The sequence below is a fragment of the Pseudonaja textilis genome, chromosome 1 (assembly GCF_049901715.1).
Source record: "Pseudonaja textilis isolate UNSWEBS1 chromosome 1, rPseTex1.2, whole genome shotgun sequence".
NCBI classification, from domain to species: domain Eukaryota; kingdom Metazoa; phylum Chordata; class Lepidosauria; order Squamata; family Elapidae; genus Pseudonaja; species Pseudonaja textilis.
Window position 1 is genome coordinate 7,608,229 of NC_141990.1, and position 18,462 is coordinate 7,626,690.

Genomic DNA, 18,462 nt, shown 5'->3' on the forward strand with positions numbered 1-18,462 from the left:
AAAGAGATTTTGAGGAATAGAATGGCGAGAGATGCACAAACTGAGATCTATCAGTTAATATCACAAAGATACATGACATTTTAAAATGTGATACAAGGAATGAAAACACAGACTTTTAAGGACATTTGATGAACAGTTGATGCTTTTATGAAGTATCCAAGGCAGTGTTTTTCAGCCTTGGCAACTTGAAAATGTATGGACTTCAGTTCCCAGAATTCCCCAGCCAGCCAGCCATGCTGGTATAACGATTTACCTGGCATAAATCACCTTGGCCAGACAGTCCCTCCTTGTATCACACTCTGCCTTGAGACAAGGCTTCCTGAACACCTGCCGTTGTCTCCCAGCGGTTATCGTCCGGATCCTGAGTGTGTCCAACAACTGCTCCCCAGGTACTCTTAAAAGCCGGGAAGCAGTCTCTGCGAAGCCTTGTTTTAAAAGAATCATTAAAAAAAGGGGGTCAGACACTTTTTTCTTAAAATAGCCTGGATAAATTTCTGTTCTACAATATAAAGCTTAGGAGAATATCTTGGCTTGATCTATAGGTGGTTCAGAAATATGAAATGGGAAAATGACTTATCATCCTAAAATTTTCTAAGTCAGCAACCATACACACACACACACAATTTATACAGATACAAACATCTGTATTTGTATATATCCGACATTATACAGTTAGTCCTCAACTTATGACCATAACAGAGCCCCAAATTTATGTTGAGAAATTTGTTAAGTGAGTTTGCTCCATTTTACGACTTTTCTCACCACATTTGTTAAGGGAATCTGTAGTGATAGATACAGTGATACAGTTGTTAAGTGAATCTGGTTTCTCCAATGACTTTGCTTGTCAGAAGGACTCTGGGATACTGCAACCGTCATAAACCCGAATATAAATCTCGTGACCATAGGGATTGCTGCAACAGTCGCAAGTATGAAAAATGGTCATAAGTCACTTTTTTCAGTGCCGTTGTAACTTGGAACGATCACTAAATGAACTGTTGTAAGTCAAGGACTATCTGTATTATGACGTACTTTGCTGAATAAGATGCAAATGTCTGGTTTTACACCATCTTCAGAATTAAACCATGATTCTTTGGCAAAGCTGAAACTAGACAGTTTTGAGATTGGAGGACTGGCTCATGGGCAGCTCACCTTTGGCCAGGTTTTCTAACTCACAAAGTTGTGCCTCATCTTCTGACTCACAGAACTGAATATTGCCCAAATGGAGAAGACCAGCTAGTATCTGTAACAAAAAGAGGTTGCAAACTGGTTAGTTTCTCTGTATTCTGTACTGGTGATGTTTTTGGGATGATCTATACTCAGAAACTGAGTTTACTGGAAACTGACCAGCAGAAGATTTGAAGGAAAAAAACCCCACCCTAGGATAAAAAAAAACATCCTCTGTGAACACAGACAAAAACGGCATGAAGCCAGGCTGCTGAAATTCAGGATATGCTAAATCACCCTCAAAGATCAATATGTGCTGATTAGGTGGCCTAACAAATCCTATCACAGATTTGTAACTAAGACTAAGAACATGGCATCTGGCCTCACAATTCCTAGCAAATAGATGGGGAAGAAATGTAGGTAGTGACAGATTTTACTTTCCTGGCTCCAAGATCACCGCAGATGGGGACTACTGACAAGAAATTTAAAGACGCTTGCTCCTGGGGAAGAAAGCTATTGCAAATCTAGACAGCATACTAAAAAGCAGAGACATCACCTTGCCAACAAAAGTGTGTATAGTCAAGGCTCTGGTTTTCCCAGTTGCAATGTATGGCTCTGAAAGTTGGACCCTAAGGAAGGCTGAGTGCCAAAGAATTGAGGCCTTTGAACTCTGGTGCTGGAGAAGACTCCCTTGGCGAGTCCCTTGGACTGCAAGGCCAACCAACCGGTCAGTCCAGGAAGAGATTAATCCTGACTGCTCCTTAGAAGGCCAGATCCTGAAGATGAAACTCAAATACTTTGGCCACCTCCTGAGAAGGAAGGACTCACTGGAGAAGAGCCTAATGCTGAGAACGATTGAGGAGAAAAGAAGAACGGGATGGCAGAGAAAGAGGTGGCTGAATGGAGTCACTGAAGCAGTTGGCGTGAGCATAAATAGACTCCGGGGGATGGTAGAGGAAAGGAAGGCCTGGAGGAACATTGTCTATGGAGTCACGATGGGTCAGACACGACTTTGCAACCAACAACAACAAATCCTATCAATTAATCCAACTGCTATTGAGCCAAGGTTTAACTGACCTTAAAAACATTCCTCTGGGTGAAACTGTCGATACCCAAGTGGGTCATGGCCTCCCGAGTCACATCAAAACAGTCTTCTACAAGGCAAAGAGACATTTGTTAGATGGAAGTTCTCTCTTCTCTCCTGAAGATCAGGCGGCTCTAAGGCAGTCCCAAATCATGATTTGTAAGACGTAACAATGATTTGCTGCTCCAATTTAACCAACAGCCTGAGTTAACATGCACTGGTACTGAATCAGAACGAACCTAGTAAGGCCAAAGTGCTCAAGTGCAAGAATAACTTTTAAGAGTTGAAATTGCAGGTAGACTATACTTGATTCCGCCTGCTTCAGAAAATGGGAAGAATCATGAAAAATGGATGAGGCAAAAGCAAACTTATTTTCACTTTCATGAAAGCAAGAAAATATTGTCATTTTTCCTGTACTTAACGTATTTTCCTTGCCTCTAACATTAAACTTTGACATTTGGGAATCCTCAGGTTATACATCCAGGGCCAGGCAGTACTGAGAGAAATGGGGATGGGTGGAGAGCGGTTATTGGTTTTTGTATTGGGGTTTCATCCCTAATAGCTGTCTGGGGTCACCAAGAGCGAGTTCGGTAGCCAAATACATTTTCTAAATAAATAAATATTCTAAAACCAAACCAAAATCCCAGGACTTGGTGGGACTACGCTCCAACTAAATAATCCTACTGAAGTACCTCAGAAATTATAAACAAACAAATGCATTTTTTAAAAATCAAACCAAAATCCCAGGACTTGGTGGGGCTACACTCCAATTAAATTATCCTACTGAAGTAGCTCAGAAATTATAAACAAACAAATACATTTTTTTAAAACCAAACCAAAATCCCAGCTTGCTGGGGACTAAGCTCCAATTAAATAATCCTACTAAGGTATTTCAGAAATTATGTAAAAATCCTTTTAAATGAATACAGCTGAGAGTTAAAAAAGGTAGATTTGTCACCATAGTTCCTTATCTTTTTTTGAAAGTTAGCCTCAGAATTTGCTCCAGCAGTTTTCATCTAGTCATTTCTTCTGTAACAGCAACTCGGCTTAATTAATTACATTAAATTTTATTTATTTAGGCTTACAGTCAATCTCCTCCCTTTCTTTAAAGAAGCCGAAGGGTCTTTACATGATCTGGGTTTTCAAATGCTACCTTCTAGAGTCTTTTCAGAATTTGGAAGCCAACAGAAATGTGCGCTCTCCAGAAGATCCCATTCTTGGCGCTCATCCAGGGTGGCTCCCTTTGCAATCTGGAAAGTAAGAAAACAGTGTGGCAATTTCCCTCAAACCTACATTTGTGTCCTAGGTACTGACTGTCATCCTCATACAGCGGCATTTACAGAACTTGCTAAATGTGCTTACTGAATTAACCCATTTACTGAATTTGTACAGTGATGGTAGTCTTACTTAAGTTGAATTCGGCACATGGTAACTTCTAGCTTACATTTCTGGGGTCTCCTGCTGGCTTCCTGTCCAAACTCTAACCAGATCTGAATCTTTTTCATTTTTTTAGGTCAGCCAATACAAACTAAGTGGTGGCATCGGCTGGAAAAAAACCAAACCAAACAAGCTGTACAACATGCCACCCTCTGCATCTAAAGTTAATACTAATCAGGCAATCTATATGGAAAAGATTTAAAAAACTAGGTTATTAAATGAGCTTAACACAATTATGGCAACAGGATCAATATTTAACGCAACTATGGTTTAACCATTAGACATGTTTCACAGGCATCTAGTAGCTAAAGCTGAGAAAGAATGGATCTGATTAGTACTTGGATGGGAGACTGCAAAGAAATCCCTGGATTACAGGATAAATTGGGAAATCATGGAAAGAAGACAATGGCAACCCCCTTTTGCACCCCCAGAATGGCTAAATTTGCAATATTCCTAGAAGTCAGGCCCAGTTCAAAGAATCTTTACTTAGCTGGCATATTATGGTTGGTCCGCCAGATGCTTAGACTGGATGTGGCATTTTTGTCCACCTATCGCGTCCTTCCCAAGGACCCTGGATAGGCGGGTGTTTTTGTCTGGAGGTATTAAAGGTATCTTTGTAGGATGTAAACTGTTCTGAGTAAAGCTGCCTTTTGCAGTTGACTGGTGGGATTTTGTCACTGCCAATGATGTTCAAGTGCATCTCCAGATGTTTTGAAATAGCACCCAAGACACTTATGCCTATTGGTAATACCTTTGCTTCCTTTTGCCACAATCATTGTGCATCTATTTGCAGATCTTTATGTTTTGTGAATTTTTCCAGTTATTTTTCTTCTATTCTGCTGTCTCTAGGTATAGGTAGTTCTCGACTTACAACAGGTCGCTTACTGACCATTTGAAGTTACAACAGCACTGAAAAAAGTGACAGGATTATTTTTCACACTTGTGATCATCACAGCATCTCCATGGTCATGTGATTTACATTTTGATGCTTGGCAAGTGGTTCATATTTATGACAGTCATAGTGTCCTGGGGCCATGTGATCCGTTTTTGAGAGCTTCTGCCAAGTAAAGTCAATGAGGAAGCCAGATTCACTTAATAACCATGTTACTAATTTAACAACTGCATTGGTTCACTTAACAAAATGTGGCAAGAAAATTCATAAAATGGGTCAAAATTCACTTAACAAATTTCTCATTTAGCAACCTAAATTTGGGGCTTAATTGTGGTTGAGGACTACTTGCATTACAATTACAACTAAACTTTTTTGTCTTTCTCATCAACATTATTAGATTTTCGTGTGTGTGTGTGTGTGTGTGTGTGAATACAAGACAGTAAATATGCCTAATATTCCTGCCTACCATTTTCCCACAAACAATAGAAGCAAGCAGGTTGTTCCATTAAAAAAAGGATATTACTCATACTGAGACTCTCAGCAACAAAGCAGAATTATTTTCCTAGCATCACTATATGCACACAAATTTTAAAAGAAGTTATTGATTCACATCAAACAAACACAATAAAAACACAAACCTGGTAAAAAATATGGAAATTCCTTTCCTGAGGGGCTTGATAAGCAACTCTTGTTTTCTCCAGAAGAAAAGTCTGAATGGAAGCACTTGTTAAAAGCTGAGATCTATAGAATGGCAGATTAAAATTAAATCTTAGACTCTAAGAGCAGTGGAAGTTCAGCAAAATTACATTTCCTGTTCTATTCCAGAAGGCCCTTCTTCACATACAAGCTTTCCCAACTCAATGGATTGCAAAAAGCAAAGATTTTAACTTCAAGAATGCCAATCAATGGCCATAATTGATGAGGATGCTGGAAGGTGTAGTCTCAACATATTTGACGGGTGTTCAAAATAGACAGGATGGCAAATGCTGTGCATGATGCAAGCCAGGGGTGGGTTTCTACCGGTTCTGTCCACCTCTGCAGAATCAATAGCTCTGAAGAGCAGCAGACATAGAACCGGTTCTATGTCTGCTGATGTTTTTGCCTGCCCACCCACCCGGGCTCTTACCTGATCTTTATTTCCTGATTTTGCAACTTCAGCTGCCGAACGAGGCACAGCTGCAGTTAGAAAAGCAGGAAAAGAGGGCTGTTTCAAAGGCTGCTTCTCTGCACGGAGCGTACTGATGATTTACAGGCGCACAGCTCTCAGCCTGCAGGGAAGCTCGTAAATCCTGAACCGGTAGTTAACCCTCTCGTATTCCACCCCTGATGCAAACTCCACCCTTCAATTTAATGCCACATTGGTTGTCTTGCCTGTTTTGATCCCACCCCTGGACACTATGCATAAATTCTTGCCCAGAATACAGGCAGTCCTTGACTTACAACTGGTGGCTTAATGACTGCTTGAAATTATTACAGGCCTGGAATGAGTGCTTTATAGCCCCTAAAAGCATTTGTGGCAATTATGAAGTGTCATGCCACCTACTCCTCCCATGGCAGTCATGTGACATTTTGGGCACTTGGCAACCAGTATGCCTTTATGATCAGTTTCAAAGTGCCCGAATCATGTGGCCATAATGTGTGACTTTTTTGTTAGTTTCTGGCATTTTCTTTGCTGGTTTCTGGCCAAAAACACCTGTTTGGAAGAATGATTCACACTTATGAAGGCAGCATATATATAATGACTGTGGATTTGTTTCACAACCACACCAAATTGCTTAATGACTGCTGCGAAAAGTGTCATAAAATCAGGTCTGTTCATAAGAGTCCCTTGACTTATTACTATAATGACTTAAACCCAGCAATCCAGTTGCAATGTGGGTCAAAAATCAGGGACTGCCTGTATGGCATCTTTCAAATATATTTTTCAAAGCTTCAGGTTGGATTGGAGCTCAAGTCCATTGACTTTTCAAATGTGTGTGTGCGCATGTGTGTACATGTACACATACACACACACACACACACAAAATAAAAGTTGTGGAAGAAATTGTTAAGATCATCAAAATAGAATATCATTATATGAGTGAATTGACAATACCTGTTTAAGTGAAGTTGGATGTATTTCCCAAAGCGGCTGCTGTTGTTATTCCGAAGGGTGCATGCGTTTCCTGTAAAATTAACAAAAAACTGGCAATATGCAAGACACACCTATCTATCACAAAGGTTAAAGGAAGTATGAATTCAGGTAAAAGAGAGATCCGGCATTATGTTAACATGCAAGGGGATTTAACATAGCATGCTATGTTAACTTGGCTTGATTTATTTTGTGTGTGTGTGTGTGTGTGTGTGTGTGTGTGTGTGTGTGTAGCCTAAAATCCTGTTTTTTCTATAGTATATCATCATTCAACGCAGGAAAGTAATGCAAGGCTCAGAACTGGACTAATATAATTTTTTAAAATGTCATCTACCAAACCAGTTTTACCCAATTAGTTTAATTGCCTTATATCTTGTGACCCTCCAGGTTCTCAAATGTGGCCACTCCTTTATATAATTTAGTACATTTTTGTAAATCAACCCGTTGTGGGTTGTTGTTGTTTTACAAAATGTTGCTTGGGGCAACGTGGAAAGCCAGTCACACTTTTTTTATTCATGGCTGTGTTTAGACAATTTTAGTTGGGTATGTCTGACTTTATAATCAGCTGGAAAAACTACATGTAAGAATTATGCCTTGAGGAGTATTTTTAAACCAAGAAGTACGTTACTTGTTTCATCTATCAAGCTTTGTTCTTTTTGTACCTCTGCATAATATGGTAACATAAACAAAGTTTGTATTGCAGCCCATTTTTCACAGGTGTCTGAGCAAAAAGGGCTGCAGTACAAACTTTATGTTTACATTATAATATTGCGCAGATACAAAAAGAAGGAAGCTTGTTAGATAGCATCCTAATGCACGTCTGATTAGTCTGATAGCTTGCTATGGACACTTATGGTCTGGAACTGTTTGAACAGACTAGATCAGTGTTTCTCAACCTTTCCAAACTTAAGACAGGTGGGCTACAATTCCCAGAATTCTCCAATCAGCAGGGAGAATTCTGGGAGTTGAAGTCCACCCATCTTAAAGTCGGCAAGATTGAGTAACACTGGATCAGATTTAATTTTTATTTGAATTGGATTGTTCCATTGATAGAACATTGGTCCCCAACCTTTATGGCTTGGCAGACTGGTGCCCGGGGGGCGGGGGTGGTGGTGGTTCCATGTGACCAGTGGAGGCATGCCACTTATGTGGCCCAGTTCCGAATAGGCCATGGCCCGGAGGTTGGGGACTTCTGTGCTAGAGCAAACATTTTGTTTATTAAAAAGATCATACTTACCAAAAGCTTCCATGACAGGATTGGAATCCAATACTCGTTGCTCTATCCTTTCCACCATTATACTGCCTTCCGGAATGTCAGATGAAGCTGCAACAGTTGCATAAAACTTCATCAGGCAGCGAGAGGTCCATGTCTAGAAACAGATTTTGAATCAAATTCCATCTTTAACAAGATCTGGAATCTCCCTTTAATCCTGATTCAGTAACTACAGTTATGCAGAGGCAAGAATGAACTGATTCCATCCAAGGCAAAACTGGAAGGGGATGAAATTCAAAGCCTTAAGTTCTAACATGGAAAAATGAGTTAGAGTGGCAACCTTCTGAATCCAGGTAAAAAAATCAGCTGGTCACACAAACTTGTAGGTCAATTCAACCAAAAATAAGCATGCAAAATTTCCTCAAAACAGATTTAAAGACACCTTATCTTACCTTCCCAGCACCACTTTCCCCGCTAACAATTATGGACTGATTAACTAATGAAATCTGGCTCTGGACATTTCGGTAGCTTTCTTCTGCTACTGTGAAAATGTGAGGTTTTAATTCCTAAGGGAAAAAAAATACACAAGCAATTGGAAAGAAAAATGGAAACAGACAATTCAATGGCAGATTGAAACATTTTCAGCAAAAGGGACTCAACACTAGCATCCTGGATGGATGGTGGAAGTAGTACCACAACTGCGTCTTGCCTGTTTTGATACACACACACTCATGGACACAACTGGACATGCACCGTGTGGACTGAACCAGAACTGGAAAATTAACTAAAGCTAGGATAGGCCGAGTGTTCATGTGCACAAGGATACACCTTGGTTCTTGCCAATGCCGTGTCTTCTAAGCTCCAACAGTAGTTGTTGTAGTAGTTTTTCTTTGAATTTTCCCCACAATGTATTTTTTACATTTTACATTATTTTTTACATTGTGCTCACTGATTTCTTACAATGAAGCTACAATACACATTGTGATGGCAAAGTTTTGATTATTAGATGACCTGTCACAGAGTCTATGTTTGTTAGAACCAAGAAAGAATACTGACCTGAAGTCATTCAGATGCTTCCATGCCTAAGAGAGACTTTAAAAGCAGCGTCTCTCTACTCCTAACTCATCACCTCCACTATGCACTGCACTGCTTGTGATTGGTCTCCCCCAATATATTTCAAAAAATTAAATGACAGAAAGCTTCAGTCCAATGCTTTGTTTTAAAATAAGGGTTCTAGCAATATTTTATTATATGCCTGTATTGAAGTGTCATACAAATCAGAAAAACAATTGTGAAATTCCATGCAGTAAAATTAGTTTGAAATTTAACAGCCAAACTAGTAAACAAAGATTGAACATGTAAAATATTTGACAAGTAAAATATTTGACAACTGCAAATTACATAATTTGTGCAATATGCCCTAGCACTTGTTGAGCTTAGTGCTTTATGCTTGCTTGGCTTGGGGAATTCTGGGAGTTGAAGCCTGCACATCTTTGATTGATAGAAGAGAATATTTTGTTGAACTGTGGAGTGCAATGCTAGAGCTGATGACGTTACCTACTTTGGTAATGAAACATCTGCAAAAAACCACTAAGCTTAGAAGACATCAAGGTCCCCATACACATATTAGAGCTGCCAATATTGAAAAGCATTAATCTAACTTTAAACCCAGTTTGGTTTTTCAGAAAGGTAGCAATCAGCCACTGCGGTATATCTTCTCACCTGAAGATGGTCAACAGTGTGGTATTCGTTCATGAGCTCTTGCGAGTAGAGAGACTGAACCGGACGGAAGGGGTTGATGGCCACAAGGCTGCACCCCGCTTTGGTATAAAACACACTGATTGCATATCTTGCTTGCAGACACCTCAGAACTAAAGATAGCAGAACATTTTGTCAATGTTTACTACCTGTTCTCTTTTGAATGATCTATTTTAGTTACCGTTTTCAAAATACAGAATAGTAAGTCTCTGCCTCATCTGATGTCTTTTTGGACAGACAAAGCTGATTTTACTCTGGACATCATGAGTTTCAATTCCCCAGCAATTGTTAAGTTGGCTTGAGAATTCTGGAGTTCATGTGTATAAAATTCCAAATATCAAATAGTGGCGTTATGCACAAAGACATACACATAGTCCTCAACTTACAACCATTCATTTAGTGACCGTTTGAAGTTACAACAACACTGAAAAAGTGACTTATGACAGTTTTCACATTTACGACTATTGCAACATCTCCATAATCATATGGTGCTTGGCAACTCGCAAGTTTTTGCGTTATATTTATGCCTGTAGTGTCCCAGGGTCACGTGATCACTATTTGTCATCTTCTCAGCCAGCTTCTAATAAGCAAAGTAAATGGGGGAAATCTGGATTTACTTAATGACCACTTGATTCACTTTAATAACTGCAATGATTTGCTTAACCGTGGCAAAAAAAAAGCAAAAAATGGGGCAAAATTCACTTAACAATTGCCTTGCTTTGCAAGGGAAATTTTGTGCTCAGTTGTGGTTGTAAGCCGAGAACTACCTGTAATTCAAACTCCTGAAGGCAATAGGGGTGGGTGCAAATGGGCCATTAATCAGCTGTATTGGAGAGTAAAGCAATTACTTCTTTTTTTAACATTCAGCATGACCAGACTGGAATAAGCAGATCTCCAAATTACAGATTACAAATGATTTCCCTATTTTCTTGCTGCTGAAGACCATTAAGGGTTGCCCCCTATCAAGTTGTGTCCGACTCTAAGGTACAGTGCTCATCTCTGTTTCATTGGCCATTAGCCAAGGGAGCCAGCGTTGTCCAAAGGCAATTTTTGAGGTCATGTGGCCAGCATGGCTATATGCCAAAGGTGCACAGAATGCTGTTACCTTCCCACCAAAGTGGTACCTATTTATCTACTATTCACATGCTTTCGAACTGCTAGGTGGACAGGAGCTGGGGTGAGGATGGGAGCTCACCCCATTTGTGTGCTTGGATCTTGAACCCAGGCTGACAAGTTCAGCGTGTTTAACCACTGAGCCACTGCACAATCTTCATTACAGGTAGTCCCCAACTTACAACAGTTTGTCATTGAAATGGCATTGAGAAAAATGACTTATGACCAGTTTTCAGTTACAACCATTGCAGAATTCCCATGATCATGTGATCAAAATTCAGATGTTTGCTGACTGGTTCATATTTATGACCGACACTGTGCCCCAAGCTCATGTGATCCCCTTTTGCAACCTTCTGACAAGCAAAATCAATGGGGAAGCCAGGTTTACTTAACAACCATGTTAGTAACTTAGCAACTGCAGTGATTCATTTAACAACTGTGGTAAGAAATGGTAAAATGGGGCAATATTCACTTAACAAAAGTCTCAACAACATAAATTTTGGGCTCAATTGTGGTTGTAAGTTGAGAACTACCTGAAGCTGCTTGTTTTTCAAAGGCAATAAAAGTTGCTGCAACGTGATCCTAGAGTGCAGTATGAACTTCTTGTACGGACAGACCTCACTTAGCAACCACAAGTTGGACGGGCAACTCTGCCACTAAGCAAAACTTCATGTACACACAACAGGCTTACCATCTCACTTCTTCTATTTAGTTATTCATTTTTAATTTTTATTTACTGTATCGCACCTTTGTTGTTTTTACAGAGAAACTCTAGGTGGCAAACATATCTAATATTCATTCTTCTTCCTATTTTCCCCATATAACAACATCCCTGTGAGGTGGGCTGGGCTGAGAGAGAGAATGAGTAGCCCAAAGTCACCCAGCTGGTTTTCATGGCTAAGGCGGGACCTGAACAGTTGTAAAAATCCACTGGTGTTTATCATATGACTGCAGGGATGTTGTGATGGTCAAATGCAAAGACTGGACATAAAGCTTCTTTTTCAGCTCCATTGTAGTTTTAAATGGTTGCTAAACAGGACAGTTGTTAAGTAAGGACTACCTGTAAAGTAGGCAGTTTTATTTCCAGGCCTCAATGCATTTCAATGGCCAAATTTCTAGTATATAGATAGTCATTGACTAACAACAGTTCACTTAGTGACCATTCAAAGTTACAACGGCACTGAAAAATGTGACTTAGGATCGTTTTTCACACTTACAATATCCCCATGGTCCCGTGATCAAAATTCAGATGTTTGGCCACTGGTTCATATTTATGACGGTTGCATTGTCCTGTCCTCTTTTGCAACCTTCTGACAAGGAAACTCAGTGGGGAAGCCAGATTCAGTTAACAACCATGTTACTAATTTAAAAGCTGAAGTGATTCACTTAACAACTAAATGAAAGGTGGTAAAATGGGGCAAAAATCACTTAACAAATGTCTTATTAGCAACAAAAATTTTGGCCTTGATTGTGCTTGTAAATTGAGGACTACCTGTAATTTCTGCATGATATTATTGTTCAAATGACTAATATCTCTGATGTTACAAGAGACAACTCCTCACCTCAATTGAGTCTATTAAATCAAATTATATTAAAGGCAATACAATCTATACCGCAAACTGATTGTTGATTTCAAGTGAGAGAAGAATTTTCATGAACAGGCGACCTGATTGTATATGTGTAAAATAAGAGTAGCTCTGCAGCAAACTGTTTTCTTTAAGAGTGTTTGAACTCTTACCCGTTGTGGTGGTTACAGGATTCACTTTGGTAAGGTCACTGATGCAAGAGAATTGTTGTTGGTCACTCAGAAAAGATTCAACTTCTTTGTCCAAAGAGTTATCTTCCCCATTGTGATGGGCGGTAAAGCCATTAGCCTAAAAGCAGAGATACAAGCATTAAGAGACTAATGCAAATGAGATATTATTCCAAAGACTTCAGGATATTATCTGCAGGAACCTAAATTTAAAACATTATTTTTTAAAAATAATAACAATCCACATTCCTGTCATGAAACTTTGTGAGATTTGTATTCTGGTGTGATTTCTGCCTTTTCATTTTACATGAATTTTGCCCTTCTGGCTTCATTCTACCTTGCCTAAATGGGTGCCTTGACTTATGATCATAATGGAGCCCAAAATTTCCATTGCTAAGCAAGACAGTTAAGTGAGTTTTGCCCCATTTTATGACCTTTGTTGCCATGGTTGCTAAGTGAATCACTGCAGTTGTTTGATAACACAGTCGCTAAGTGACTCTTGCTTCCCCGTTGACTTTGCTTCTCAGGTTACAAAAGGTGATCACGTGATCCCAGGACACTGTCTTCAATACGGTTAGCTAAGAATCTGAATTTTGATCAGGTGACCATGGGGATGCTGTAATGATCGTAAATGTGAAAAATGGTCATAAATCACTTTTTTCAAAGCCGTTGTAACTCCACTCTCTTAAAAGAATGGCTGTAAATTCAGGACTAACTGTAGTTACTAAACCCTCAGTTTAAAGGTTTGTTGACAAAGGAATTTGGTACAATGAAATCATATGCATCATGACATCTACATGTGTGTGACATCATCATGACACATGCAACATCATTTGCCTCCCTACAATTACTAGGTTCATGAATCTCAGTAAATCAAACTGCATTCTGGTTTAGAAAAATGTAGGATTCATACAGTAATTGGAATGAATTGGATTGATGAATTGAACTCAAACAGAACTTCAAGAGTCTATAGAGATGTTCAGTCATCCAGATCATAATTGCCCCAAAGTTGCTTCTCATCCAAGAAGCTTCTTCAGCTCCGACCTTAGAGCCCTGTCCCAAAAGTGTTTTTTTTTTCAAGAGGCAGCTGGACTTTCTTGATTTTCTTCTAAGACATTTAGTTTATCATCCAAAAAACTTCTCCAGCTCAGAGAAGATGAGAAGAGAAACAGAGTTCTAAGGCATTCACTAGTATAATTTGTATGGTTTTGTTCAGCACTAATTGTATGAACTCTTGTCATCATTTTGTATGCAAAGACCAACAATTACAGGTAATCCTCAACTTACAACAGCGTTGTTTAGTTTCATAGTGAGCGTTCAAAGTTACAAGGGTACTGAAAAAAGTGACTTATCACTGTTTTTCATACCTACAATTATTGTAGCATTCACATGATCACACGATCAAAATTCAGACACTATGAGAGTTGCAGTATCCTGAGGTCATGTGTTGCCCTTTTACGACCTTCTGACAAGTAAAGTCAATGGGGAAGCCAGATTCACTTAACAACTGAGTTACTAACTAAAAAACTGCAGTGAATTCACTTAACAACTCTGGCAAGAAAGATCATAAAATGAGGCAAAATTCACTTAACAAATGTCTCACTTGGAAACAGAAATTTTGGTGCAATTGCAGTCTTATGTCGAGGACTACCTGTATAGTATTAATCCTTTGCATTTTGACTTCAACTACCATATACCTACCAATTTTCATCTGAAGAACAGTTTGGGTTTAATTGTCGATTAATCATCAAAATTACTCCATCAGGCTTTTTCAAACCAACATGTTTTTTTCTTATATGTGTTTCTTGCAGATAAATTGTATTTACTTTTAATTTTTTTCCAAATCTTCAATGTAGTTTGGTAAGTGTTATAAAGGGAGGGACCAACTATGCACGTTCATCCTAACCTGAAACCTGTGAAGCAGCTGTTTACAAAACATACAACACACACGGCTACTGTTGTGGACTGCCGGGGTTGAAGATAATTCAATGATTTTTCTCCAATATAACAGATCTGTTTCCAGATTGTTACACGCACATTAGCAAAGAGAGGAGGAATGCCTGAAGGGAAAACAGAGGCAGAACAATTTTACATGGGTGTGGTCTGTGGAAAGTTTTATGAGGACAAGGAGGGAAAAAGTGTGAAAACATACTTTTTGATTGCTAGCTTCATTCCACTTCAGAGCAACTGGCAGATAATAATAGCTTTAAACTACACTGGATGCTTGCTTATTACATGCATAGAGTACATTTATATTTCCCCTGCTGTTATTTTCTCTATTAAGATTATTCCCTTTCTTCACAAAGAATTATGTTGTACAATAATACAATTTATATTAGTTTCTTTCTAACATTATTATACTGTAATCATTATTACCATATATTTTAAGCAGAAAATTGAATTAAAAAAACCTATTTCTTTTCCTAAAGGTTTTATATCTGCCTAGAAGTAGTTTCCCTTCTTCCGCATAGAAGAAGGCTAGAAACTAGGAGAGCGTGAGTTCTAGTTCTGCCTTGGACATAAAGGCAGCTGAGTGACCTTGAGCCAGTCACTTTCTCTCAGCCCTAGGAAGTTAAATAATGGCAAACAACTGAAAAATCGTACCAAGAAAACTGCAGGGTCTCTTGTTCAGGTAGTCTCTGAGAACTGGACACAATTGAACAGAAGAAAAAGAAGTCTAATTATAGTCCTTCAAGTCCCCGCTACAAAAGCTAATTGGTTCTGACTCTGTTAGCTTTTGTGTGACAAAACAAGGTCAATGTTGTTATTATTTGGCAAACACTAAATTTTCTGCAAATTTGCCCAGAGAAAATGCTCACAAAGATCTCAATGTCCATTTTTTGCATTGCCATTTTTAAGCAGGTAAGCAGGTAAGAAACAAGACATATAAGCCATAATTGAATTAAACATTCTGTTTTGTATATCAGAGTTTCAGCTTAGAGGTACGTAAGAACCAAATAATATTTGTTGGATTAATAGGAGAGGACAGGACAGGACAGAACAGAACAGGACAGGACAGAATAGGATTCTTCATTGAGCAAGTGTGATCCGACACACAAGGAATTTGTCTCTGGTGCATAAGCTCACAGTGTACATATAAATATCGTAAAACATAGGAAAGAATGTTTATAGTTGCATGTGCTGAGAAAATCATGGAAAAATACTAATTCTGGAAACCTTAATAATATTCACCATTAATTAGCATAGTGTACAAGTATAGCCTATGGGATCAGTTTTAAATTGAACCATGGTTTATAATGATTGATTTGTGGAATAAATTGCCAAGCTACAGCGCAGATCTTCTGTACAAATCACAATGGCTGAATTTATCCATCATATTAAGCCCAGATGTCTTCTTTGCCAACCAATGCAGTTAATATACTCTGCCTCTGGGTTTACCTTGAACAATTTTTGATGACTAGAATTTGATTCCTTTATTCGATATGCAAATGCGCTCACACTTTGCCTCTTACCAATCCAGACAGTGCAAAGGAAGGGATTAGCACTGACCTCAAGTATTTTCTTGGGCAGGGGTCTGCAACCTTAAACACTCAAAGAGCCATTTGGACCTGTTTCCCACAGAAAACAAAACACCAGGAGCCACAATACCTGGGTAAGCATGGCCAACTCAACATTCAGTCACTGACCCTCCCAGCCACACCTACTCAGGTTTTGTGGTTCCCTTGTGTTTTCTTTTCTATGGAAAACAGGTATCTGTGTGTGTGTGTGTCCCTCTTTCTTTCTCCCTCTTTCTCTTTCCCTCCCTCTCTCCCATTTCTCTCTTTCTTCCTCTATCTCCCTCACTCTCGTCTTTCTGTCTCCCTCTCATCTTTTTTCTCTTCCTCCCGCTCCCATCTCCCTTTTTCTTCCTCTCTCTCTGTCCCCCCTCCCCCATCTCTTTCTCTCTCTATGAATCAAGTCAACAAGCACTAGCTTCAGATTTTATAATTTAATTTAAATCAAGCTAAACCATAAAACAGCCAAGAAGAACAATCTACTGTACTGTTTATAACAATAAAGGTACTCTAGCCTTAAAGATCTACTGCTGTGTATATACCATGGCTTTTTGTGAATTATATCTGTCCTTCAAATAACCTACAATCCATACAAAGGGCCGTAAACAAAATTTCTCCGCCTCACCCCAAACTGGCTTAAAACAAAACACACATTCAAAATTCAGGATTTAGGGATATAAAAACAATCTTCTTGAATCAGAATATTTAATTCTTAATGCTTGTCCTCCCTTTTCCCTGCCTTAGATTAGAACTTCATTTAGGGGGCATAATATTTCTGGGAGCCCACTGAATAAGATTAGTGGAATTGCAGTATAAACAATGGATATAAGCTCTTTGACTGAAAAAAAAACCCTTCACATTGATGGATCTAATGAGAAGCTGATGGACACAGAAGACTACTACAGCATTGTAGCACAAATTCCAATTAAAAAAAACAAACAGCAATAATTCTTTTAAAAATCAGACTTAGCCTTAGGCCAAGTTTGCCCACTGGATATTCCTCAAGGAAGAAAAAGATAACCAGAGAAAGCCACCACAGTTTCAAAGAAAAATGGCAACAAGGCCTGGATTTGAGTTGGATGATGGGGTTCCATTATTAAGCAACCCAACCCAGGCTTGGCAACACAAGTTGATTGAGGTTAGAAGACTTTTGTCCCAGATTTTTAGTGGGAGAATTTCAGATAGCAAATATGAGGCTGTGGTCATGATGTATCCAACATAATATATTTAATTGGGTTTGTATACCATGTGTAGCCATAAACAAGGTTTGGTCAAGATTTTACATTTCACCTGTTATGCCAAACTTTTAAAAAGGTAACAATCTCAAACAGCCTTCAAAATTCCCCAGATGCCTTCACCCTTTTCATTAAACCTAAATCTTTAATATAAGACAGTCCTATTGAAATCTATGGGGTTTTTCATATAAACATTTCATATTTTTAAAAAAGCCACTTGCCTCTGGCTTTGTAACTTTAAAAATTACAAGCAGGATATTTAAGTTTTTCACATGCTGGTGGTAGATTATTCTTGGGTATAAAAGTTCCACTGAGTTATGACATTGTACTCATCAAACAAGTATCAGGCAGACCACTTGGAACTATTTTGTGAATGAGCTTATTTTGGACATTGGTGAATTTAAAATTTGGTATTTAAATTCCAGCACTTTTAGTTTGACTGCAAAGAGTTGCATATAAATATATACTTGAGTTGACTCACCAACACACACCAAAAGACAATTTTATTTTTTAATGTGTATCTTGTGAGCTACAGTTAAGTCAGTATGGTTTCAAAGCTACGGTCAACTTTAATGTATTAACAAAAGGGTCCTAGCCATTATTTTTAACCCTAACCTACTGTTACTACTGGATAACTTGCTACAAAAGTTTTTTTTTTTTTTCAAATGTTGAAATTAAAGGAAAGCCGGGCCTCTTAGTTGTCTCTTCTCTTATACAATCTGGCAACTTTTTCCAAAAACACTGCTTCTGCCAAGTTTTCTCCCCTCCCACGGTTTAGCTTCCTCCTGGGAAGCAAGAAGGAACTTCGTACATGCGCAGCAGAACTCTTGCTCCTTTACATCTCCTTTTATTTCTCAAGATTTGAGGGCATATTAAGGGGACAGACGGAATAATCAGTGCTCTGGTTCAGCCACGGAGATGGGAGGGGGAGAAAACAGATCGTAATATTGCCCAATCTGACTCACCCGCCGCATATAGATAGATATAGAAAGCAGATAAAGCTAGAATCGGAGTTTCGTGGTGGTCCTGGGAAAGCCGAAGGAAATGTCCTCTAACAACAACCGGGGAAGGAAGGCTGAAGTTGCTCCCTACCGGTCCCAGTCCAGGCAAAGGCGGGGCAGGAGCAAGAGGCGGAGGCTGCTGAATTTGAATCATCAAAAGGCTTGG

At 39.0% G+C, this 18,462-nt stretch overlaps 1 protein-coding gene across 4 annotated transcripts in view; it reads right to left on the reverse strand.

Moving 5' to 3' along the window:
* The window catches only part of MYO19 (myosin XIX), a 36,117-nt gene extending 17,682 nt beyond the window's left edge, over positions 1 to 18,435 (reverse strand). For all 4 annotated transcript variants that reach the window (XR_015741918.1, XM_087925313.1, XM_026710296.2 and 1 more), the window contains exons 1-11: positions 18,261 to 18,435; positions 12,531 to 12,666; positions 9,644 to 9,792; positions 8,374 to 8,487; positions 7,946 to 8,078; positions 6,673 to 6,742; positions 5,216 to 5,318; positions 3,402 to 3,498; positions 2,242 to 2,318; positions 1,150 to 1,240; positions 254 to 425 (exon numbers count right to left, since the gene is read on the reverse strand). Coding sequence is in view for 3 of the 4 variants with exons in the window: in XM_087925313.1 (XP_087781439.1) it covers positions 254 to 425; positions 1,150 to 1,240; positions 2,242 to 2,318; positions 3,402 to 3,498; positions 5,216 to 5,318; positions 6,673 to 6,742; positions 7,946 to 8,078; positions 8,374 to 8,487; positions 9,644 to 9,792; positions 12,531 to 12,666; positions 18,261 to 18,269 (1,151 nt within the window). In the remaining variant the exon portion in view is untranslated. The remainder of the gene's footprint in view (positions 1 to 253; positions 426 to 1,149; positions 1,241 to 2,241; positions 2,319 to 3,401; positions 3,499 to 5,215; positions 5,319 to 6,672; positions 6,743 to 7,945; positions 8,079 to 8,373; positions 8,488 to 9,643; positions 9,793 to 12,530; positions 12,667 to 18,260) is intronic.
* Positions 18,436 to 18,462: the final 27 nt, after the last annotated feature.